Consider the following 25,019-nt stretch of genomic DNA (forward strand, 5'->3'; position numbering starts at 1 on the left):
AAGAAAAATCACCCCAAATCACGCTCTTTGCTCCTCCTCCTTCCTCCCATTTTTTTGCGCTAATAAATTGGTACTGTAAAAGAACTTAGCGGGATGAGAAAGTCGCAAAATCAACTGAATGTTCAAGCAAATTATAGAAAGAAACCCAATCTAAATCCGTGAAGTAGTTCTCTCGTGAAAAGCGGACAGACATACAAACGGGTCTAAAAACTATAAGAAATTCCACGCTTGGACCAGGAAATTTTTAAAACCGTTTCTTAGCGAGCACCTATGGGTCAAGGGTAACCTACATTCCAAATTTCAAGTCCCAAGTCCTCATGGGTTGGGAGATTTTGTGATGAGTGAGTCAGTGGTATTTGGCTTTTCTAAATATATAGATTATTCTTTTCTTAAGAGACGTGTGAGTTTTTTTTCATGTTAATCCTGTTTCTCATGGTTTGTAGAACAATGGTCTAAATTTATAATCCAGCTGGGTATATCAACAGGAAACTTAGTACTAAGCAAAATATCGAAAAATGTTAATACAGTGCATCCGGAAAGTATTCCCAGCGCATCACTTTTTCCACATTTTGTTATGTTACAGCCTTATTCCAAAATGGATTAAATTCATTTTTTTCCTCAGAATTCTACACACAACACCCCATAATGACAACGTGAAAAAAGTTTACTTGAGGTTTTTGCAAATTTATTAAAAATAAAAAACTGAGAAATCCCATGTCCATAAGTATTCACAGCCTTTGCTCAATACTTTGTCGATGCACCTTTGGCAGCAATTCCAGCCTCAAGTCTTTTTGAATATGATGCCACAAGCATGGCACACCTATCCTTGGCCAGTTTGGCCCATTCCTCTTTACAGCACCTCTCAAGCTCCATTAGGTTGGATGTGAAGCGTCGGTGCACAGCCATTTTAAGATCTCTCCAGAGATGTTCAATCGGATTCAAGTCTGGGCTCTGGCTGGGCCACTCAAGGACATTCACAGAGTTGTCCTGAAGCCACTCCTTTGATATCTTGGCTGTGTGCTTAGGGTCGTTGTCCTGCTGAAAGATGAACCGTCGCCCCAGTCTGAGGTCAAGAGCGCTCTGGAGCAGGTTTTCATCCAGGATGTTTCTGTACATTGCTGCAGTCATCTTTCCCTTTATCCTGACTAGTCTCCCATCCCCACAGCATGATGCTGCCACCACCATGCTTCACTGTAGGGATGGTATTGGCCTGGTGATGAGTGGTGCCTGGTTTCCTCCAAACGTGATGCCTGGCATTCACACCAAAGAGTTCAATCTTTGTCTCATCAGACCAGAGAATTTTCATTCTCACGGTCTGAGAGTCCTTCAGGTGCCTTTTGGCAAACTCCAGGCGGGCTGCCATGTGCCTTTTACTAAGGAGTGGCTTCCGTCTGGCCACTCTACCATACAGGACTGATTGGTGGATTGCTGCAGAGATGGTTATCCTTCTGGAAGGTTCTCCTCTCTCCACAGAGGACTTCTGGAGCTCTGACAGAGTGACCATCGGGTTCTTGGTCACCTCCCTGACTAAGGCCCTTCTCCCCCGAACGCTCAGTTTAGATGGCCGGCCAGCTCTAGGAAGAGTCCTGATGGTTTCGAACTTCTTCCACTTATGGATGATGGAGGCCACTGTGCTCATTGGGACCTCCAAAGCAGCAGAAATGTTTCTGTAACTTTCCCCAGATTTGTGCCTCGAGACAATCCTGTCTTCGGAGGTCTACAGACAATTCTTTTGACTTCATGCTTGGTTTGTGCTCTGACATGAACTGTCAACTGTGGGACCTTCTATAGACAGGTGTGTGCCTTTCCAAATCATGTCCAGTCAACTGAATTTACCACAAGGAGGACTCCAATGAAGCTGCAGAAACATCTCAAGGCTGATCAGGGGAAACAGGAGGCACCTGAGCTCGATTTTGAGCTTCATGGAAAAGGCTGTGAATACTTATGTACATGGGATTTCTCAATTTTTTTATTTTTAATAAATTTGCAAAAACCACAAGTAAACTTTTTTCACGTTGTCATTATGGGGTGTTGTGTGTAGAATTCTGAGGAAAAAATGAATTTAATCCATTTTGGAATAAGGCTGTAACATAACAAAATGTGGAAAAAGTGATGCGCTGTGAGTACTTTCCGGATGCACTGTACCATAAAACATAACATTTTCTCTTAAGGGTTATATACAATAACAAAAAATGAATTTATCATAGTGAATACTAAAATAACAGCACCGGCCATTAAGCATAAGCTCAGAAGGATATGAGACTCAGACACATGCTAGGTGCACATTGGACCAGGGTTCGAACTCAACTCTAACACAAGGTGCTGTAAAGAGATGCCGTGTGAACAAACCTTGCACATTTGGGTATTTCACCATGAACAGCAGAGCCCAGAGGATTGTCGTCGCAGTGGTCTCACTCCCAGCTACAAAGAGATCAAAGATTGTTGCAGTAAGGGTCCCTTCGGTGAATCCATTGACATCGTTGTTGCCCTGAAGAAGAAAAGAAAAGAAAAAGCGTGTTTTGTCAGACTGTATAACACTTTTAATATACAGGTGAACTTCCTTATTAATGCTGGGCAACACGTTTTCATAAAAGCTGGTGCTCTTTAACCTCATCAGACTAGTATGGTGCCATAAAGTTTGGGCACCGACTGCTTTCAAGCAACAATTTCGACAGTATTCCCTGTAAAAAATAAAAGAACACTCAAAAACATTTTTTAAAAAGATCTGCACTATGTAATTTTAAGCAGATAGCTATCATCAGGCATGCACAAGTAGGAGGCATCCTTAAGGCTCTACGCAGGCAAGCACTACAACCCTGTGCCAAGAGGGGGCACCCTGGTTAACACAAAATCTCTTTCCAGCTGCAGTTCAGGGGGAAACTTGTCCAAAAGTCGAGTGATGGCACCACCGGGTACTGTGGCATAACGGGTCTGCAGCTTCAAAACAGAGGCCAGATTTGAAATAATCCATTTCGTCATGCCAGTCTCCGTGGGCGTGATCGTGCAGCCTTGGGGACTTGATGAAGTAATTGGAGTGAGTTGGACCTGCACGTGGAGGTGCAATCATTCTCAATTGCTTAATCGGCTTCCTTCAGTGCATGATTGAGGCCCTGCGCCCGCAGAGCCATAACAGAACAGGCTGACACAGAGAGAGTGGGGAGACGAGAAAGAAAGGAAAAAGGCTTGGAGAGTGAGAGCGAGGCATTGGTGGTGAAAGAAAGAGAACAAGCCAGCCAGACAGATGGAAAAGAGAGGTCAGCACAGTCAGGGGTCCCGGATGGAGCGAAGGATTGCCGCTCAAGGGACAGGATCGCTCCTACTGATTTTAGAGAAGAGTGGGTTTGATCGAGGAGGAGTCCACCGTAAGGATCCAAGGGATGACTACGAGTGCAAGAAGGAAGACGAGAGGACAACTGACCCCGAGCGGTCTGGCAGATGCCGGCGGAGGCAGCCAAGACAGGGGTCGGTAGTGTGAGGACCGCTGAGCATACCTTGAAAGAGCTGGAGAGATTGGAAGGAACTACGCTTGGATGGTGTGACCCCAAATGTCTGCTACAGGATTTTAATCTCGTTTTAGCCTTGTTTTAACGGTTTGGGATTTTTACCATTTTTATTGATTATTTATTTATGACACACAGGATCTGAACATAGAGAGTCCCAAATTTTTAAAGATGACTTCTCCCTTTAGCAAATAGTTAAATGGTTTTCAGTTTTGTTTCTGTTGCTTTTGCGTGTGCACTGCTGTTTTGATGAGCTGGAATAATTCCTACTTTGTTATGAAAATGCAATTTGATTTTCGTTGTGAAATTTTACACCTTTTATGTAAGATTCTGGACTTGTTTTGGGCATTTTTTTCATAATCTGGCATCTACATTTAACCTTAGTTTGGCGAGTAGTAGTTAATTTTGATTTTGCAATATCATTTGAGCTGTTTTAAACAACATTTTGGTTGTTTATGGTCCCTGCCATTTTGTACTCCCATTGCAAAGTAAACATCCGATTTTGTAAGAAGTGTGTTCTTAGAGGTCGTAGCTTTTGTTATTGTCTCCACTGGTTGATTGATAGATAGATAGATAGATAGATAGATAGATAGATAGATAGATAGATAGATAGATAGATAGATAGATAGATAGATAGATAGATAGATAGATAGATAGATAGATAGATAGATAGATAGATAGATATGAAAGGCACTATATGACAGACAGACAGACAGACAGACAGACAGACAGACAGACAGACTGACTGACTGACTGACTGACTGACTGACTGACTGACTGACTGCGGTTTCCTCCCACAGTCCAAAGACATGCAGGTTAGGTGGACTGGCGATTCTAAAATTGGCCCTAGTGTGTGCTTGGTATGTGTTTTTGTGTGTCCTGCGGTGGGTTGGCACCCTGCCCGGGATTGGTTCCTGCCTTGTGCCCTGTGTTGGCTGGGATTGGCTCCAGCAGACCCCCGTGACCCTGTGTTTGGATTCAGTGGGTTTGACAATGGATGGATGGATAGATTTATTTATGAACACTTGAAGCAATGCGTTTAATTTGAGATTTTGTTTTGATTTTTGTTTTTTGTTTGTTAATAAAAGCACTGTTTGCACTTTGCACCTTCCCCTTGCTTTGTTTGGTGTCCTCATTGTCCAGCTCATCCGGGAGATGGGAGCGTGGAGCGTCATCACAGGTACACATCATTGGGGTCCATCCCAATCGGGAATCCGTGCCATAAAACCCAAGAGTGTCTGGCTGCGGACCCCTTTGAGGAGGTTGTCGCCTTACATTAGACGTCAGTGATAACACTATGGTTTATGTTTAGGGTTGGGGAAGGGGGATCTGGCTCAAGTCAAGTAGACCAGGTGTAGGCAACAAAGGGTTAACAACAAAAAGGTCCCTCTGTCCAGGCAGCTGTTACAGAGAACCTGAGCCTGCCCTAAAACAGATCAACAAAGACATGAAAAATCTGCCACCTTAAACGCTCACTAGACGTCTTGCAGTTGCGGGGGGCTCCTTATGATTCACACTTTGTCTGCACACTTGCTACCATGTTTGGTTGGTGCAAGTTCATTTTTTGATGTGCTGTGTCAGTTATGGGATGCTTAAAAAGAGTTTGCGACCATGTCTGACTGTGATAAGCTCAACCTTTGACCTTTAGAAACTGTATTAAAAAAAGCTCTGACAAAGCCCGGTCCTTTGAAGTTCAAACCAGACGGAAGGAAGACGTCGCCTCCGCCTGTGTGTCCATTTTTCGAGCTCCATATCTTGGGCTTCCCCTCTCAGACTGGGTGTCAAGAGCTTTGTTGGAGTTACGACTTGCAGTGTAAGCCTACATTAAACAAAATTATTTCTCCTATGTGATTTCTTGCCGCCTGTATCCAGCAGGGGGCGCTAGCTCACTTGTTGGAATAAGTTCTTTTTTAATGGCGGCGTGTTACAAACCTGGAACTATCTTTATATGTAATATGCTACTGTGGCTGTCTGTTTGTCTGTCCAGGATTTTAAATCACCTGTAGCTCACAAACCATTTGACCGATTGACCTGAAATTTGGAACACATATACTAAGTGACCTCTACTGTCCACTTTCGGGGTGATGATTGACCGCCAAGGTTATTCCTCTTTTTATTTTTATTTTATTTTATTGTAAAATCAACTCTCGGCAGCGGGCGGCCATGCAGAGCATGTGTATGGGCGCCATTCTCATTCCCTACCACCTTTGCCATCACTTCCCCTACCTCATCATATCTTTAGTCCAACAGTTCTCAAACTGTGTAACAAAAAATGGGGTGCGAATGTTGCCGTATGTGGCGTAATGTTGCTATTCGTAGAAAAATTTTAAACTTGTAGCGGTGTATCGGCAGCAAAATATATAGGAATACATTTTAGTAGGGTTTCAAAAAAACGTTAAGGGTGCGCAATTAAAACTCTTATGAAAATTCGGGTCGCAAATACTTAAAGGTTGAGAAACACTGCTTTAGTCATTCTTGAGGCAGATTGAAGACTTAAGTGAAAAATGAAACAAAATGTACTAAGTAATTGCAACACAAACACTGACTTAATCAGCTTTAATGCAAAAAGATTCTGGCGAACGAAGAGAAGAAGCAGGCCCCTAGGGTGGAGAAAAGAAGAGCTGCTCAGGAAGAAGCAAGCGCATCGACCTCTGAGCAAACGAATGATAAACGTACAGAGAAAGAGGAGGAAAACTATGAATGTTCAAGTCAAGTGTATTCCCTGCACGTTATCATGCAGTGCGCCGTTACTGGTATAGATATAACATAAAAAGGCGATACCCCTCCCTTAGTGATACGGCGGTAAGAAATCACATAGGAGAAATAACTTAGGTTTCTGTAATGATGGGTTACGTGGCATAATCGCCGAAAGAAGTCATGACAAGACATTCGGGAGTGGGGTCCCGATGTATAGAGTATGCCATTTTCGTCGCTGCATTGGAAGGATTTTCTGGATCAGTTGACGTTATCTCCCATCCGTCTGTCGGCTTCAAAGGTGTACGGGTAAATTAATGGAATCCCCATTCATTTTACTGAATCAACCCACAATCTCTGAGTTATCTTTGACTCTAACATGTTATTTAAAGCACACATTACAAAGTTGTCCAAATCATGTTTTTTCCATCTTAAAAATGCTGGGAAATGAAGGCGCTTTCTAAATAAACAGGATTCTGAGAAATTAATTCATGCATTCATTTCTAGTAGGATTGACTACTGCAATGCAGTGTTCACTGGATGTTCAAACTGTTCTTTATACAGCCTCAAGTTAATCTAAAAGGCTACTGTAAGAATTATTACAAGAACAAGAAAATACGAACACATAACTCCAGTTCTCAAATCCTTACACTGGCTCCCGGTTAAGTTTAGGGCAGATTTCAAAATCCTCCTTTTAACATATAAAGCCTTAAATGGCCGAGGTCCTGCTTACTTGTCTGAACTTATCATAACTTACAAACCTGAGCGCACATTAAGATCTCAAGATGCCGGTCTGCTTAGGATTCCAAGGATTAATAAAATAACAGTGGGGGGTCGAGCTTTTAGTTACAGGGCCCCTGAACTGTGGAGTGGTCTGCCTGCTACTATAAGAGATGCCCCTTCGGTCTCAGCTTTCAAATCCCGGCTGAAGACTCACGACTTCAGTTTAGCACACCCTGACTAGAGCTGCTGATTAGCTGTCCATACTGCATCTCTGTTGTTAGTCATCTATACTAATAAAAGGCAAAGCCCTCACTCACTCACTCATCACTAATTCTCCAACTTCCTGTTTAGGTGGAAGGCTGAAATTTGGCAGGCTCATTCCTTACAGCTTACTTACAAAAGTTAGGCAGGTTTCATTTCGAAATTCTACGCGTAATGGTCATAACTGGAACCTCTTTTTTGTTCATATACTGTAATGGAGGAGGCGGAGTCGCGTATCGCGTCATCACACCTCCTACGTAATCACGTGAACTGAAAACAAGGAAGAGCCCCAAAGAGCGCTGCAGAAAACATTCTCCGTCAACCCCCACACTCCCCCCGCCCTTCCGCACATCACGGCACTTTCGTTAATGAAGTGAGGTAATACTCCAGCTCCACCTTCTTCACAAGTTCATTCACCAAATTATTTGTCAATTATATTTCACAGTAACAATTTACAGCATGACTCAAACATGGGAACGAAGGTAAATGATGTTAATTGTTGAGTGTCTTTTAATACTGTGTAAGCATACATAACATATGTGCAATTAAACGTGTGCATTTACGGGGTGATTTCTCAGGCTTAAAAGCTCGCCTTTTATTAAAAAAGTAAATGCAAACTGTTTTCATTCTGAAGGGCACAAACCATGCTGGATTTCTGCCGTTAAAAGCGCAAAAATGTCGGTACACAAATTTAAATAAGCGCAACATATTATCAGTTGTATTGTATGCTTACAATACATATACAAATGTGTTAATCGTTAACTAATAGTATGGGATGGTGTTTTTCGACTCAGCTACAGATGCCGATGGGGACCAGAACTGCTTTGGAAAAATATGAACGCCTTGGGGCCGATCTGGAAGAAGGTAGCGCAGCACCTTGATTTAAACGATTCCATGTCTTCCTGGGTTTGCGTAGCTTATTGTCAATATGTTTACACCTGTTTTTAAGACTTATTGACTGAAACGGGCTTTCACGAAAAAAGTTAGGACTTTGCTACAGGATACACCCTCCACAAGTTAAGGAAGTAAAAATAAAGGTATATATTTCTGTTTTTTTTAAACCTTTTAAGTTCGTATGCATAGCCCCATTTGGCTGTTTTAGTTTTTTTTTTTTCTTTCTTCAGTAATATTTAATCTCCTTAAAGAAAAACAACATATGCATTTTACTTTTTTTGTATCTCTTTAGTAATATTTTAGTGTAAAAGGATAACAAGTATTTAAACCTTTTATGTTACTTTATAGTTATTTTACACAATGTTGAAAAATTAATAAGAAAGCTACATATTTTGGCAGCTGCTGCTTTAATTTTCAATGAAATAAAAAAAGCTCTCCAAGAGAAAACCTCAATGAAGAAGAAACAGTTCTCCTAAAAAGGAGAAACCCTCATTTATAAAGGTTTGCTGCAGATGACTTAACTGAAAATAAATGAATAGTTCCTATGTGTATAATACATATTTATCTATTTTACTTATGCCTTTATTCCAGCAACTTGCAACATCTGAGGTAAATTTGTTACATTACTTTTGTTTTTTGCAGCACAGGCAGGTGAAGTGACTTCCTCAGGGTCACACAGTGGTGTCAGTACCAGGATTTGAACTGACAAGCTCCGGGTTTGCTGAAATATTACTGAAGAAAGAAAAAAACCAAAAATGGGCAAATGGGGCTAAGCATACAAATGTCCATCCGTCCATTATCCAACCCGCTATATCCTAAATACAGGAGCCAATCCCTGCCAACACAGAGGCACAAGGCAGGAAACAAACCCCGGGCAAGGTGCCAGCCCACCGCAGGGCGCACACATCCACACACCACGGACAATTTAGAATCGCCAATGCACCTAACCTGCATGTCTTTGGACTGTGGGAGGAAACCGGAGTACCCGGAGGAAACCCAGACAGACACGGGGAGAACATTCAAACTCCACGCAGGGAAGTGAACCCGGGTCTCCTAACTGGCACCTTTCACTGCGCCACCATACCGCCTGCATACAAACTTAAAAGGTTTAAATAAAACAGAAATATATACCTTTATTTTTACTTCCTTAACTTATGGAGGGTGTATCCTGTAGCAAAGTCCTAACTTTTTTCATGAAAGCCCCTTTCAGTCAATAAGCCTTAAAAACAGATGTAAAGCTAAACTTGCAGCACCGCTATTCAATTACACTCGCCTAACGCCTCTCCTAAGGGGAGATACTGTGGGATCTGGGCATCAGTCGAAGCACCAATCACAGGCCCGATTAGAAAGCGGGAAGCTGTGATTTGTCATCTCCCTCCCATGTAACAATCACAGCCCGTGTTACAATGCACTATGTATGTGTATATGTATATATGTATATGTGTGTGTGTGTATATGTATGTGTATATATATGTTGATATGTGTATATATATATATATATATATATATATATATATATATATATATATATATATATATATATGTGGATGTGTATATGTGTGTATATATATGTATATGTAGATATGTGTATATGTATATATGTATATATATATGTATATATGTATATATATGGTTATATAACCTCTTTAACACACTACTTCTCCGCTGCGAAGTGCGGGTATTTTGCTAGTTAGCACTAAAACATAAGTAATATGATACTTATAATCTGTTCCTAACCCTCACCTATTCTGTTTCTCTTCTTGGTACTCAAATGTGGCACTTGGTGTATCCAACAGGGGGCACTCGCTCCCTGGGAATGAGTTTTTTTTGTGTGATTGCGGTGCATTACTTAACCTGAGTCAATGTTGATACCTCTCCCTAGTGATACAGCAGTAAGAAATCACGTAGGAGAAATAGCTTCACTTTGTTTAATGTTGGCTTACACTGCAGATGGTACAAAGACAAGACCTGGTCAGGAATGGGGGGGCCCAAGGAGCGAAGTCTGTTGGTGTTGTCATTGCAGATGTGGAAAGCATTCTCAGGAATAGGTGGTGATGTCTTCCATCCATTCATTGGTTTCAAAGGTGTGCAGGACAATATTCCAAGGATTTATACTCTTTCTTCACGTGCAAGACCCCCTTCAGATGAACATGCAATTCCAAACAAGGCAACGATGCTTAAACAAGGATACAGTTCCATGCTGACTTAACAGATGGAAATAGCATACAGTTACAGCTACCCACAGTCTGACTGCGCACGGTGCCCATTTGTCCTAGCCTGTCTTTTTGTCATATTGCTTGCATGGCAATTCTAGTGTGCTTAATCTGGCTATGTGTCTGCTGTACCACATGTTAGTAACAAAATCAGGTTTTTATAAGACAGATTTGCACCAGTGACATATTAAATGTATGCTTACACTTGGTGCCACTGCTCTACTGCCAATTTATTTACCTGCCTATGAAAAAAGTCATCCCTGATAAAGGAGCACTGGAATCATAAAGTAGAAAGGTCCTTTCATCTGATTGGCTGGCGCAGCACTGACTCAGCTGTAGAATGGCCAGTAGGGGGCAGGCGGCTGGTTGGTCAAGGTCTCTAGGACACTGACTGTGTCTGGCTGGTCTCCGACTCGTTTTCTATAATCTGGCTGTGGTTCTACAATTAACTGATGGACAGACGTTGATGTCTTTCATTTATGTTACCGTATTTACCCATGTACCACACGCACATTTTTTCCCGAAAATTAGCATTAGAAAATCAGGTACGCGTCATACATGAGGAATTTTTTTTCTGTAATGTTTACTTCTTCTGCTTGGGCTCTCTCTCTCTCGCGCTAACTCGTGCTCTCTCTCTCTCTCTCTCTCTCGCGCTCTCTCTCTCACTCATTTGCTCACGCACTCTCTCTTGCTCGCTCACTCTTTCATCATTCAACAAAAACTGAAGGGCATTTGGCGGAAAACGTGCCCTAAACTCTTCCTATACAATCACAACGCGCGTCGTACATGGGCAAATTTTTTTTGTGATTTTCTTTGTAAAAATTAGGGTGCGCGTCTTACACGAGGGCATGTGGTATACAAGTAAATACGGTAATTAGTTTCTTTTCTGTTTTTGATGTATTTTAACAAATCTGTATCCTAATATATGATACTTCTGTGCTTGGTGATTGCTATCATCTTGACATGTTATCGCTTGGTCACTTGGTGAGGAGAGCTGTGCAAGAACAAAGTCGTTTATATTATTATATTTCGGAGGTGGTCATGATAGATTGGCCATCAAGCTATGTGAGGATGATTATCTGTGTTCTGTTTTGTGTGTTGTATTTTCCCCGTTTTTTGCTATCCACTGAACGCCCAACCTACCTGGCAAGGGGTCCCTCTCTGAATTGTCTTTCCCAAGATTCCATCCATCCATCCATCCATCCTCTTCCGCTTATCCGAGGTCGGGTCGCGGGGGCAGCAGCTTGAGCAGAGATGCCCAGACTTCCCTCTCCCCGGCCACTTCTTCTAGCTCTTCTGGGAGAATCCCAAGGCGTTCCCAGGCCAGTCGAGAGACATAGTCCCTCCAGCGTGTCCTGGGTCTTCCCCGGGGCCTCCTCCCGGTTGGACGTGCCTGGAACACCTCACCAGGAAGGCATCCAGGAGGCATCCTGATCAGATGCCCTAGCCACCTCATCTGACTCGTCTCGATGCGGAGGAGCAGCGGCTCTACTCTGAGCTCCTCCCGGATGACTGAGCTTCTCACCCTATCTTTAAGGGAAAGCCCAGACACCCTGCGGAGGAAACTCATTTCAGCCGCTTGTATTTGCGATCTCGTTCTTTCGGTCAGTACCCATAGCTCATGACCATAGGTGAGGGTAGGAACATAGATCGACTGGTAAACTGAGAGCTTTGCCTTACGGCTCAGCTCCTTTTTCACCACGACAGACCGATGCAGAGCCCTCATCACTGTGGATGCCGCACCGATCTGCCTGTCGATCTCACGCTTCATTCTTCCCTCACTCGTGAACAAGACCCCGAGATACTTGAACTCCTCCACTTGGGGCAGGATCTCACTACCAACCCTGAGAGGGCACTCCACCCTTTTCCAGCTGAGGACCATGGTCTCGTATTTGGAGGTGCTGATTCCCATCCCAGCCGCTTCACACTCGGCTGCGAACCGATCCAGAGAGAGCTGAAGATCACAGCCTGATAAAGCAAACAGGACAACATCATCTGCAAAAAGAAGTGACCCAATCCTGAGTCCACCAAACCGGACCCCCTCAACGCCCTGGCTGTGCCTAGAAATTCTGTCCATAAAAGTTATGAACAGAATCGGTGACAAAGGGCAGCCCTGGCGGAGTCCAACTCTCACTGGAAACGGGTTCGACTTACTGCCATCAAAGCGGACCAAGCTCTGGCACCGATCGTACAGGGACTGAACAGCCCTTATCAGGGGGGCTGGTACCCCATACTCTCGGAGTACCCCCCACAGGATTCCCCGAGGGACACGGTCGAACGCCTTTTCCAAGTCCACAAAACACATGTAGACTGGTTGGGCGAACTCCCATGCACCCTCTAGGACCCTGCTAAGGGTGTAGAGCTGGTCCACTGTTCCACGACCAGGACGAAAACCACACTGTTCCTCCTGAAGCCGAGGCTCGACTATCCGACGGACCCTCCTCTCCAGGACCCCCGAATAGACTTTTCCAGGGAGGCTGAGGAGTGTGATCCCTCTGTAGTTGGAACACACCCTCCGGTCCCTTTTCATAAAGAGCGGGACCACCAACCCGGTCTGCCAATCCAGAGGCACTGTCCCTGCTGTCCATGCGATGTTGCAGAGATGTGTCAACCAAGACAGCCCTACAACATCCAGAGCCTTGAGGAACTCCGGGCATATCTCATCCACCCCCGGGGCCCTGCCACCAAGGAGTTTTTTGACCACCTCGGTGACCTCAGTCCCAGAGATGGGGGAGCCCACCTCTGAGTCCCCAGGCTCTGCTTCCACATTGGAAGGCATGTTATTGGGATTGAGGAGGTCTTCGAAGTACTCCCCCCACCGACCCACAACGTCCCGAGTCGAGGTCAGCAGCGCACCATCACCACCATATACAGTGTTGACACTGCACTGCTTTCCACTCCTGAGACGCCGGACGGTGGACCAGAATCTCCTCGAAGCCGTCCGAAAGTCGTTCTCCATGGCCTCCCCAAACTCCTCCCACGCCCGAGTTTTTGCCTCAGCAACCACCAAAGCCGCATTCCGCTTGGCCTGCCGGTACCTATCAGCTGCCTCCAGGGTCCCACAGGACAAAAGGGACCTGTAGGACTCCTTCTTCAGCTTGACAGCATCCTTCACCGCCGGTGTCCACCAACCCAAGATTCCTTCCCTTTTTATTTTGCCTACAAGGCTTTTTTTTTGTGAGTTTTTTTTTTTGTCGTCTGAAAGAATCGTTGCCCGAGGCTGTCAAAAAACAAGGAACGTTAAAGGCCATTTTAGGCTACACAAGAAATACATTGTTGTTTGCATTTTACCATTATTGATCATTCTGAACCCCATTTGTTTGTATTGTCATGCTGCATGTTTATATCTGATATTTATATTTTTACTTTGACACTATTGCTTATTTACTTGTGTTGTTAATTGTCAGCATTTTTTTAGTGACGTTTCTGCTGCACTACATTGCTGTTCAGTATACTTAAGTGTTGCTGCATTTTTGATTCTTGCATTAGTGGGACTAGTATGAAATATTTCAATATTAGCATAAGTTAAAATGGCAATAAAGCAAACTGAATTAATTACAACACCACCATGTCAACCTAGAATTATCAGATGGCAGCAATTTTATTTAAGTCATTTTCAATACTCCACTCAGGGAGGTAGCATGACAAACAATGTACATCGGTGCTGGGAATAGCATTGCACTGCTTTCATAGGTGCATCCTTCTTTCAATTTTTTGCATTCATCCTTTGTGACTGATGGCCAGGATGCCTTCATAAAGGAAGGACCAGAGGAGAGAACAGGTATAGAGCATTATCTCCCCTGGAGTGCTAGAGGGCAGCCCCCTGGGTTGCAGCAGCGCCTTGGATTCCCACAGGAGTTGGACTTCGGTACAGCCTTGTTGGTTTTTGTGGGAGATGCCAGGGGGTGTTGCAGGGGCTGCAGAGCCCAATTTTGTCGGGCTTCCAACTCACCTGGAAGTGCTTCTGGACCACCGGAAGTACTCCAGAGTGTAAGATAAAAGAAGCCCGCTGCCACTGCCACAGGAGCCAGAGTCGGAAGGGAGCAGACAAAGCCTGCTGGAGGAGGAGTGGAGGGTGGAAGACAAAGAGAGAGACAGAGGAGGAAAAAGAAGAACAAGAAGAAGATGAAGAAATGAAAGGGCTCTGCTCTTTATGAACTGTACTTGGTGCTTTAGTGTACTGTGCTGTGCAGGTGGGAAAACAAACAGGAAGCGTTTCCCACAATAAAATAAAGCCTGTGTTTTGCTTGTAAACTTGTGTCTGTGTCTCTCTGTGTTGGGTGTTGGGAGCTAAGCGACCCCTGCAGGGAACAACGTACACATTTATGTTTCACATGGATGAACAATTACTATTACCTGTATTACCGATCCAAAGTTCCTAAAACATAAGAACTGCAATTACATTTCCTTGATATTCCAAAATACTGTAGTGGTTAGTTGGCTGCTGAGGCAGGTAGGTGGGTCCAGGATCAAAACTGATAGCGGCGAGAGGTGCACAAGTAAAGGGAGAGGTCTTCAGGGAATCTCCAAGTAGATAAAGGAAGGTGGGCAGATTTGTAATGCAGTGGGAGCTAAGTGGGTGACGACCCAGGGAAGGAGAAACTTTTTCTGAAGGAGTGAAGTATGAAGGAGGGTGTAATGTTCTGGAGTGGCAGATCCTCAATTTAAAATTGTAGATGCTTATTTATTATTGTTTGCTCAAACAAGTAACGTGAACTTAATTTTACAGGGGCAATTAACATCAAAGTATCTTCACTTCAAGAATTGAATCACCTTAAAACATCTGTTTCGAAGGTTTGCCGTAGGCGGTGTTGATTATCTTATCACTTGGAAACAGAATTTTGACAGGCAGCCAATCAAAGGTGTGTAATAGCTTATCTCACAAAGCAAATATCATGAAGCCCCATATCACAGCTCATGAAGACATGGAATGTTAACATAAATATGGCTTGTTCAATGGACCTAAAACAGCAACGACTAAAAGGACAACAGGAGAGGGTGAAGGCGACGTCAGAAGAGGAGACCAAGACACGTGTGACCGTGTCATCTGAATGTCAGTGTAAGCATCTTACGAATAACACTGATTGCTACATCAAAAGCCACCCCAGACAACATCCAATCCTTGACATTCTTCGAAAACCTTTTTCTAAAGACTATATACACATCGAGACTTTGCTATCTGTATTTTCTTTTATACAGGGAGGTTCTAATGGATGAGGCCCCGAGTTGTGATGTGTTACTCACGTAATAATGAAGCGATTGAAACTCAGTAAACACAGTGTGCATACCTTCATAGATGTGTAAATGATCCAATTACATTCGGTCTTGGAAATGGTCGCCTTCTTCTTGCAAACACAGATCGACATGGCACTCCATATTGGCATAGGTATCCGTAAGCATTGTAGGGGTGATGGCAGCAATTTCCTTTTCAGTGTTTCAGTGTATGAGGCTTGTTCTTGTACACTTTTCCTTTCAGCGCTCCCCAAAGGAAGAAATCCGGAGATGACAGGTCCGGGGAACAAGGTGTCCATAGTCCCTTTGGAATGACCCGATTGCCAAAAAAACAATTGAATTTGTGCTGTGCTGCAAGCTCACATATGACAGGTTGCCCCATCTCACTGGAAATAACCTTTACTGATCTCACCGATCTCGCTATCTGAAGGAACAGGTACACCAATACATCCACATAAGAAACACCCTCTGCTCAATCTTGTACGCCATCCTTCCCTATACTGAATTTAGCTGGGAACTGCCAATGCATTAACTTTATGTACACAGGAGCTCTCTGTCGGCGCCAGTCCGGCAGACAGACACCAACGTTCTGCCACCCACCGGCAGTCTCGACAGAAAAGCGCCATGCCTCACTTGTTTGTATATTTAGTCAGGAATTTTGTGACCTTTATTTAGCTTGGATTGCTTCCTTATTAAGACAGTAATATATCCCCGCCCATTAGCATCACCCTGTACTTTCTTCAGCTGGTATTAATTCTTTAGTAAATACCATGTTGCTTTTAAAGTTCTATTCTTTGTCTTTATATCTACAGTGATTGAAGTAATAAAGTAAATATTAAGAGCACCCGGAGTAGTAGGAGGTTGCCATACTCTCCGATCTGTGGGGTTTATCAGGCTGAGGATGGGACCTCCATCTAAAAAGAGGGAACAGTACGTAAAGTAAGACATCATTGGTTGATTAACGGCTTATAGCCAAGGATGATGAGACTTTGCATATTTAAATATATTCTTAGAGACCAAAGTAATATTTAGTTCTGAGATATATCTAAGACATCGTACGTTGTTCATGCCAATGATCAGTAAGTCTTCTGAAGTCCTAGTCAGTGATGAGCTGCGCATGTGTCATTAGTATAGCACTTACAGTGGTGTGAAAAACTATTTGCCCCCTTCCTGATTTCTTATTCTTTTGCATGTTTGTCACACAAAATGTTTCTGATCATCAAACACATTTAACCATTAGTCAAATATAACACAAGTAAACACAAAATGCAGTTTTTAAATGACGGTTTTTATTATTTAGGGAGAAAAAAAATCCAAACCTACATGGCCCTGTGTGAAAAAGTAATTGCCCCCTTGTTAAAAAATAACCTAACTGTGGTGTATCACACCTGAGTTCAATTTCCGTAGCCACCCCCAGGCCTGATTACTGCCACACCTGTTTCAATCAAGAAATCGCTTAAATAGGAGCTGCCTGACACAGAGAAGTAGACCAAAAGCACCTCAAAAGCTAGACATCATGCCAAGATCCAAAGAAATTCAGGAACAAATGAGAACAGCAGTAATTGAGATCTATCAGTCTGGTAAAGGTTATAAAGCCATTTCTAAAGCTTTGGGACTCCAGCGAACCACAGTGAGAGCCATTATCCACAAATGGCAAAAACATGGAACAGTGGTGAACCTTCCCAGGAGTGGCCGGCCAACCAAAATTACCCCAAGAGCGCAGAGACGACTCATCCGAGAGGTCACAAAAGACCCCAGGACAACGTCTAAAGAACTGCAGGCCTCACTTGCCTCAATTAAGGTCAGTGTTCACGACTCCACCATAAGAAAGAGACTGGGCAAAAACGGCCTGCATGGCAGATTTCCAAGACGCAAACCACTGTTAAGCAAAAAGAACATTAGGGCTCGTCTCAATTTTGCTAAGAAACATCTCAATGATTGCCAAGACTTTTGGAAAAATACCTTGTGGACTGATGAGTCAAAAGTTGAACTTTTTGGAAGGCAAATGTCCCGTTACATCTGGCGTAAAAGGAACACAGCATTTCAGAAAAAGAACATCATACCAACAGTAAAATATGGTGGTGGTAGTATGATGGTCTGGGGTTGTTTTGCTGCTTCAGGACCTGGAAGGCTTGCTGTGATAGATGGAACCATGAATTCTACTGTCTACCAAAAAATCCTGAAGGAGAATGTCCGGCCATCTGTTCGTCAACTCAAGCTGAAGCGATCTTGGGTGCTGCAACAGGACAATGACCCAAAACACACCAGCAAATCCACCTCTGAATGGCTGAAGAAAAACAAAATGAAGACTTTGGAGTGGCCTAGTCAAAGTCCTGACCTGAATCCAATTGAGATGCTATGGCATGACCTTAAAAAGGCGGTTCATGCTAGAAAACCCTCAAATAAAGCTGAATTACAACAATTTTGCAAAGATGAGTGGGCCAAAATTCCTCCAGACTCATTGCAAGTTATCGCAAACGCTTGATTGCAGTTATTGCTGCTAAGGGTGGCCCAACCAGTTATTAGGTTCAGGGGGCAATTACTTTTTCACACAGGGCCATGTAGGTTTGGATTTTTTTTCTCCCTAAATAATAAAAACCACCATTTACAAACTGCATTTTGTGTTTACTTGTGTTATATTTGACTAATGGTTAAATGTGTTTGATGATCAGAAACATTTTGTGTGACAAACATGCAAAAGAATAAGAAATCAGGAAGGGGGCAAATAGTTTTTCACACCACTGTATGTGGTTGGGGTCTGTGTGTGTGTGTCTGTATTAATCTTAGGGTGCAAGAGTAGACTAATCCAGTAACAGACCTGATGAGTTCAATTATCCCTGGAAGACATATGTAGGTCTCACAAGAAAGCAAGAAAAGGTAATTTAAGGGTAAGAGCACGATAATACAGAGGGCGAGACTCATCAGTCACTGTAATCAGGCACTTCCTGGGGCCTAAACAACAGGTAGGCTTATTATTTCATTGGTTTGAAATAAAATGACCGATTTGGGTTTCCTTAAGTGTGTGTGTGTGTCGTTATTGCCATCCCGTTGGCCGATACAATACCTTTTTGATTTCAGACAGGTAGTAATCGATGTAATCCCGTGGAGCTGCAGGATCCCAGTCCTTCTTGTGTTCTTCAATTTCATTTCTCATAAAATCAAAGACTTGTGCATACTTTGAAAAGAGTTCATTATGCCTCCCTGGTAAAAATTTCATTATTCCAGGGAATGCATTGTAAGCCTTAAATTAAAAGAGAAGAGAGGAGAAATGAATTTCAAAGCAAATAGATTTTAAGGACATTTGTATTAATCCGTTAACTTATGGAGAATATTAATGGCCAAGATGGTGCATTCATTTTAGAAAACCAACAAAAGGATATTTGCAGCCTTTAATTTATATTATGGAGTAGGGATTGTCAGAGTACATGATAGTTTAATAAGGATGAGGCAAACCTTTGTCCTAATGTACTATATATTTTTAATATACTGTATTTCTGCAGATGCAAGCAAGTACTCTATACAAGGTAGACATGCTCAGGGTCTATTTAAGGTTATTATTTACAAGCTCTTCAGGAACAACATTTATTTCCATGACACATTTACATACATTATGTAGCTAAAGATGAGTTTGATAAAATGATCAGAAGGTAGAAGAAAAAAATACTTCCAGATAAGCTGGAGAAATAAACAAAATCTGCAGAAATTCCAATGCCCAAAGGCCAAGAAATATAAAATATAAGAACTTTTCATTGTCTGCCCAAAAAAATAAAGAAATTGCATTATTTACCTGAGCCCAAACACTCCCTTCTAGATACACAGCACTGTTGATCAGATGCATTAGCTCATCAAACTGGGCATCACTATATTCAAATCTCCGACCAAAAAGCATGGAGCAGATGACGTTGGAGATGGCGGTGCTTGTCAGCATATGTGGATCAAAAGGCTTCCCTGAGAATTGGATAAATGACCAATAAGACAACTGCATTCACTGAGGGTTATGTGCAGGTCAAAAGGAGCTGTGACCAGTAGGGGGTGTTGCAGAACCCAAATCCCTAGACACAACAATACAAACACAAGTCCTGGGTGCAAGCTAATGTTTTATTATACATACACCTCACTTATATAGGTCTCTGTGATAAATAAATAAATAAATAAATAAATAAATAAATAAATAAATAAATAATAAAAATAAAATGAATATGAGTAAGATAATGGAACACATGGTTAATGATAAAATTAACTTATATCTTGGAGAAAAAGAGAAGAATAGCAAATTACCAAAGTGGTAGGAAGGGTAGAATAACAATGGATTCTGTATTGAAACTAGAAGATGAAATTAGAAAAGCACAAGAAAATAAAGAATTTGTAATTGCAGTTTCTGCTATGACTGCTAGTAGTCGTGGTCCACTGGAACAGTTCTGGACATCATCAGCTAGGAATTTGGGTGTCATTTTTAACAGCAGTCTTAAATTGGATAAAAAGATTTCAGTTGATAAAACTGTTCTTTTTTCAGTTGAGACTGTTGGCAGAGGTAAAGCCTTTTCTTTGTTTTTTCTGATTTTGAGAAGGTCATACCTGCTTTTATTTCATCCCTCCTGGTTACTGAAATGCTCAGTACACAGGGCTCAGGCTGTCCCTTCTCTGTCACCTACAGCTCATTCAAAATGCAGCTGCTGGGCTTTTGACAAAAACTTGGAAGGGAGTGAAACATTACTCTGACACTGGCCTCACTTCATTGGCTACCTGTTAGATTTAGAATAGATTTTAAGTTATTATTATTGCTTGTTTGTAAGTCTAAATGGTTTAGCGCTGGTATATCTTACCAATCATCTTAAACCTTATGCCCCGTCTGGGTCCTTAACATCCATCCATCGTGTGACCAGTTGCTACTGGTGGTACCTCGGACAAGGCTGAAGCACAGGGGTGGTCGTGCATTTGCTGTGGCTGCTCCTTGGCTCTGGAACAACCTGCCACTGCAGATTAGATGTGATCCACAACTGGGCATTTTAAAATCCAGATTGGAAACATATATTTTCTCCCTGGCTTTTAATTCAGATTAAAAGGGTTGCTGGTTTGTATTTTATGCATTGGATTGCCACTGTCCTTTATACTTGTTGACTGTAATTATAGAATTTTGTTTCTGTTATGCTGTATGTTTATTTATTGTCTTTCTTTTAATACTATTATTTACTGTACTGCACTTTGGAAAACACTTTTGTGTTTTTATATACAGTAGGTGCTTTGTCCGTCACTTTTTCCACATTTTGTTATGTCACAGCCTTATTCCAAAATGGATTAAATAATTTTTTTTCCTCAGAATTCTACACACAACACCCCATAATGACAACGTGAAAAAAGTTTAATTGAGATTTTTGCAAATTTATTAAAAATAAAAAAATTGAGAAAGCACATGTACATAAGTATTCACAGCCTTTGCCATGAAGCTCCAAATTGAGCTCAGGTGCCTCCTGTTTCTCCTGATCATCCTTGAGATGTTTCTGCAGCTTCACTGGAGTCCACCAGTGGTAAATTCAGTTGATTGGACATGATTTGGAAAGGCACACACCTGTCTATATAAGGTTCCACAGTTGACAGTTCATGTCAGAGCATGAAGTCAAAGGAATTGTCTGTAGACCTCCAAGACAGGATTGTCTCGAGGCACAAATCTGGGGAAGGTTACAGAAAAATTTCTGCTGCTTTGAAGGTCCCAATGAGCACAGTGGCCTCCATCATCCGTAAGTGGAAGAAGTTCGAAACCACCAGGACTCTTCCTAGAGCTGGCCGCCCATCTAAACTGAGCGATCGGGGTAGAAGGGCCTTAGTCAGGGAGGTGACCAAGAACCCGATGGTCACTCTGTCAGAGCTCCAGAGGTCCTCTGTGGAGAGAGGAGAACCTTCCGGAAGGACAACCATCTCTGCAGCAATCCACCAATCAGGCCTGTATGGTAGAGTGACCAGACGGAAGCCACTCCTTAGTAAAAGGCACATGGCAGCCCGCCTGGAGTTTGCCAAAAGGCACCTGAAGGACTCTCAGACCATGAGAAAGAAAATTCTCTGGTCTGATGAGACAAAGATTGAACTCTTTGGTGTGAATGCCAGGCGTCATGTTTGGAGGAAACCAGGCACCGCTCATCACCAGGCCAATACCATGCCTACAGTGAAGCATGGTGGTGGCAGCTTCATGCCGTGGGGATGTTTCTCAGCGGCAGGGACTGGGAGACTAGTCAGGATAAAGGGAAAGATGACTGCAGCAATGTACAGAGACATCCTGGATGAAAACCTGCTCCAGAGCGCTCTTGACCTCAGACTGGGGCGACGGTTCATCTTTCAGCAGGACAACGACCCTAAGCACACAGCCAAGATATCAAAGGAGTGGCTTCAGGACAACTCTGTGAATGTCCTTGAGTGGCCCAGCCAGAGCCCAGACTTGAATCTGATTGAACATCTCTGGAGAGATCTTAAAATGGCTGTGCACCGACGCTTCCCATCCAACCTGATGGAGCTTGAGAGGTGCTGCAAAGAGGAATGGGCGACACTGGCCAAGGATAGGTGTGCCAAGCTTGTGGCATCATATTCAACAAGACTTGAGGCTGGAATTGCTGCCAAAGGGGCATCGACAAAGTATTGAGCGACGGCTGTGAATACTTATGGACATGGGATTTCTCAATTTTTTTATTTTTAATAAATTTGCAAAAACCTCAAGTAAACTTTTTTCATGTTGTCATTATGGGGTGTTGTGTGTAGAATTCAGAGGAAAAAAATTAATTTAATCCATTTAGGAATAAGGCTGTAACATAACAAAATGTGGAGAAAGTGATGTGCTGGGAATACTTTCTGGATGCACTGTATCTCTCTCTCTCTATATATATATATATATATATATATATATATATATATATATATATATATATATATATATAGGTTTAATTAGACTGGTATTTGATTACGGATGTATAGTGTATGGATCAGCATCTCACTGCAATTTAAAAAAACTAGATGGAATTCAGAGTCAGGCTTTGAGAGTTTGCTGTGGTGCAGTTAAATCCTCACCTAACTCTGCAGTAAAAGTAGAGATGGGACAAATGCCATTACATTTTTGTACATTAATGTATTGGGTTAATATAAAAGGACATAAGACGGATCCGCCTGTAATTAGTGTATTAAGAGATAGTTACCATATAAAAGTATTGTTAGTTTTGGGCGGGTGAGTCCAGCACAGGCTGAAGACACGGGATTGATGAATTTTCAGATCAGTCCAACAGTGATATTCCCAGTAACCCCACCATGGCTTTTTCCAATGACATTAGTGGACTTTGGTGCACAAGATCTATTAAAATCAAACAGTCAAGGTGTGTCTGTAAAGGTGATTGTGAACACATATATTAATCATAATTATTATAGAATATTCAAGACATTTACTAGTGGATCCAAAGACCGCGAAACAGGAAGTAGAGCATCAGTGGTTAGTGTTCCAGAAGTACAAGTATACATAAAGAAAAGATTTTCAGATTATTTATCAATATTTACAGTTGAATTGACGTGTTATTTTAGGACTACAATGGATTAAAAAACTGTGTCCAAACAGAGAAATTATTTGTTCAGATGCCTTTGCTGACCTACAGAGTATTAAATCTGGTAATTCTGCATCAATGCCAGACTTGCTACTGTAAGTAATTCAGGCATTATATCAGATACAGAATATGGGTTTATATGTTAGTTTTTATGGTCCCAACACGTAAAAGGGGTCAAAGGAAACAAAATAGTTGACGATTTGTCAAAAAAAATAAAAAAAGCCACTAAACATCATTTTATTGAATTAGAAGAAACTTTCAGTAAGTCAGAAATTAAAAGTCTAATAAGATTGAAAATTCATGAGGTGTGGGAAAAACATGTGGGACACTGACAGTAAGGGACGGCATACATACGGAGTACAAAGCAAAGTTGGATTCATGGGAAAAGGGGGCAAAACAAGAAAAGAAGAAATGATATCAACACACCTCAGGACTGGGCACACTGGGTTCAGTTATACACAATTCAAACCAGGGCAGCACCAGTCTGGAGAGTGCTGATCGTGTAATCTACTGGAGACAGCTGAGCATATACGTATTATTAGGGTGTGTGGCGTAAAAATTACAACAAGTTCAACATTTTAAATCCCTGGGAATTGGTAAATTGACATTAGAACAATTATTACAGTATGGAGATGATTCATAGATCCGTATTCAGTTATCTAAAAGCTATAAGGTTATTTGAGAGCATTTAATTGGAAATTCTAGGTGTTTCGAGTTGTTAATTTCCCCTTTCTGCTTCACACTCCAGTCCAGTAGATGGCGGTAATGCACCTTAAATTGGTTTGCCAAACACACAAAAGAAGAAGAATTCTTTTTATTTATATAGTGTTTCTCTCACTACTCAAAGCTTTTTACATAGTGAGTGGGGAGCCATTTGAACCACCACTCATGTGTAGCATCCACCTGGATGATACAACAGCATTTTTCCCCAGCATTAGCTGTTAAGTGGTGAAGGGATGAGACAGAATTAGCCATTTAAGGACAGGGGATGATTAGGGGACAAGTATAACTAGACGATGGAGGACAATTTAACCAGGATATCAGGATAAAGCCTACTCTTTATGAAGGATGCCTAGAGATCTTTAATGACCACAGAGAGTCGATATCATTTTTACATTAGAGAGTCCCCGTCACTGCACTGGGGCAGTAGTATCCACACACAGACCACAGGGTAAGCGTCTCCTGCTGGTCTCATCATCACCTCTTCTAGCAGCCACCCAAGATTTCCCTGGTTGGTCTCCCATCCAAGTACTGGCTGGGCCCAAACATGTTTAGCTTCAGATGGATGGCCTGTTCTGAAGTGCATTGTCTTCTCTTTTCTCTCTCCTTCCCTCCTGTCTCTCCACTCCTACTCAGTGAGCTTCATCCTCTTCTCCCCAAACTCTGACTCACCACGTGAGGAGGAATGGTTTTCTTTACACTGGACCTGGGAGTACTTTCGGTGCTGCCACGTTGCATCAAGAAAGCACTCCTGGGTCAAGCAGATTCTCTCTAACAGAAGGTAACCTCCGCCCCACAGATCCCTTTGGCGACTCTCACAAGACTCAGCAGGGCTGCCCATGGGAACTCTCAATTCCCGTGAATCCATGCAGGTATGTATATGGGAGACCCACCAGAGAGGTGCTGCCACCTGTCAGACTGGAGGAGCACATGGCCCTGGGTGGAGGTCTCCTTACACCCTCCCATTACTAAAGCGTCCCGATCAGGTACACAATCATCTGTTCTGGCCGGGATGCCAGCCAACCCTTGTCTTCTATGGCAAAGCCCAATGCAAAAAGCTTCCTTTGGTCATTAGGCAGGGCAAAGATGCCAAGACTTTCATATTAACAGAAAGAAATCAGCATTTGCTTAAAGTACACCAGGTGAGCCAAAATCACGGTGCCGTTTACTGTATATACATACAGTGTATCCTGACCTCCAGTGAGCCCGAA

The 25,019-nt window shown here is 42.5% G+C and overlaps 1 protein-coding gene across 1 annotated transcript in view; it reads right to left on the reverse strand.

The window, feature by feature from the left end:
* Positions 1-25,019, reverse strand: part of LOC114658740 (cytochrome P450 2J2-like) — a 59,759-nt gene that overhangs the window by 12,207 nt on the left and 22,533 nt on the right. Inside the window, exons 4-6 of the mRNA XM_051932725.1 lie at positions 19,305-19,465; positions 18,582-18,758; positions 2,350-2,488 (exon numbers count right to left, since the gene is read on the reverse strand). Coding sequence (XP_051788685.1) covers positions 2,350-2,488; positions 18,582-18,758; positions 19,305-19,465 — 477 coding nt within the window. The remainder of the gene's footprint in view (positions 1-2,349; positions 2,489-18,581; positions 18,759-19,304; positions 19,466-25,019) is intronic.

Source organism: Erpetoichthys calabaricus, chromosome 10, assembly GCF_900747795.2.
Source record: "Erpetoichthys calabaricus chromosome 10, fErpCal1.3, whole genome shotgun sequence".
Taxonomy (NCBI): domain Eukaryota; kingdom Metazoa; phylum Chordata; class Cladistia; order Polypteriformes; family Polypteridae; genus Erpetoichthys; species Erpetoichthys calabaricus.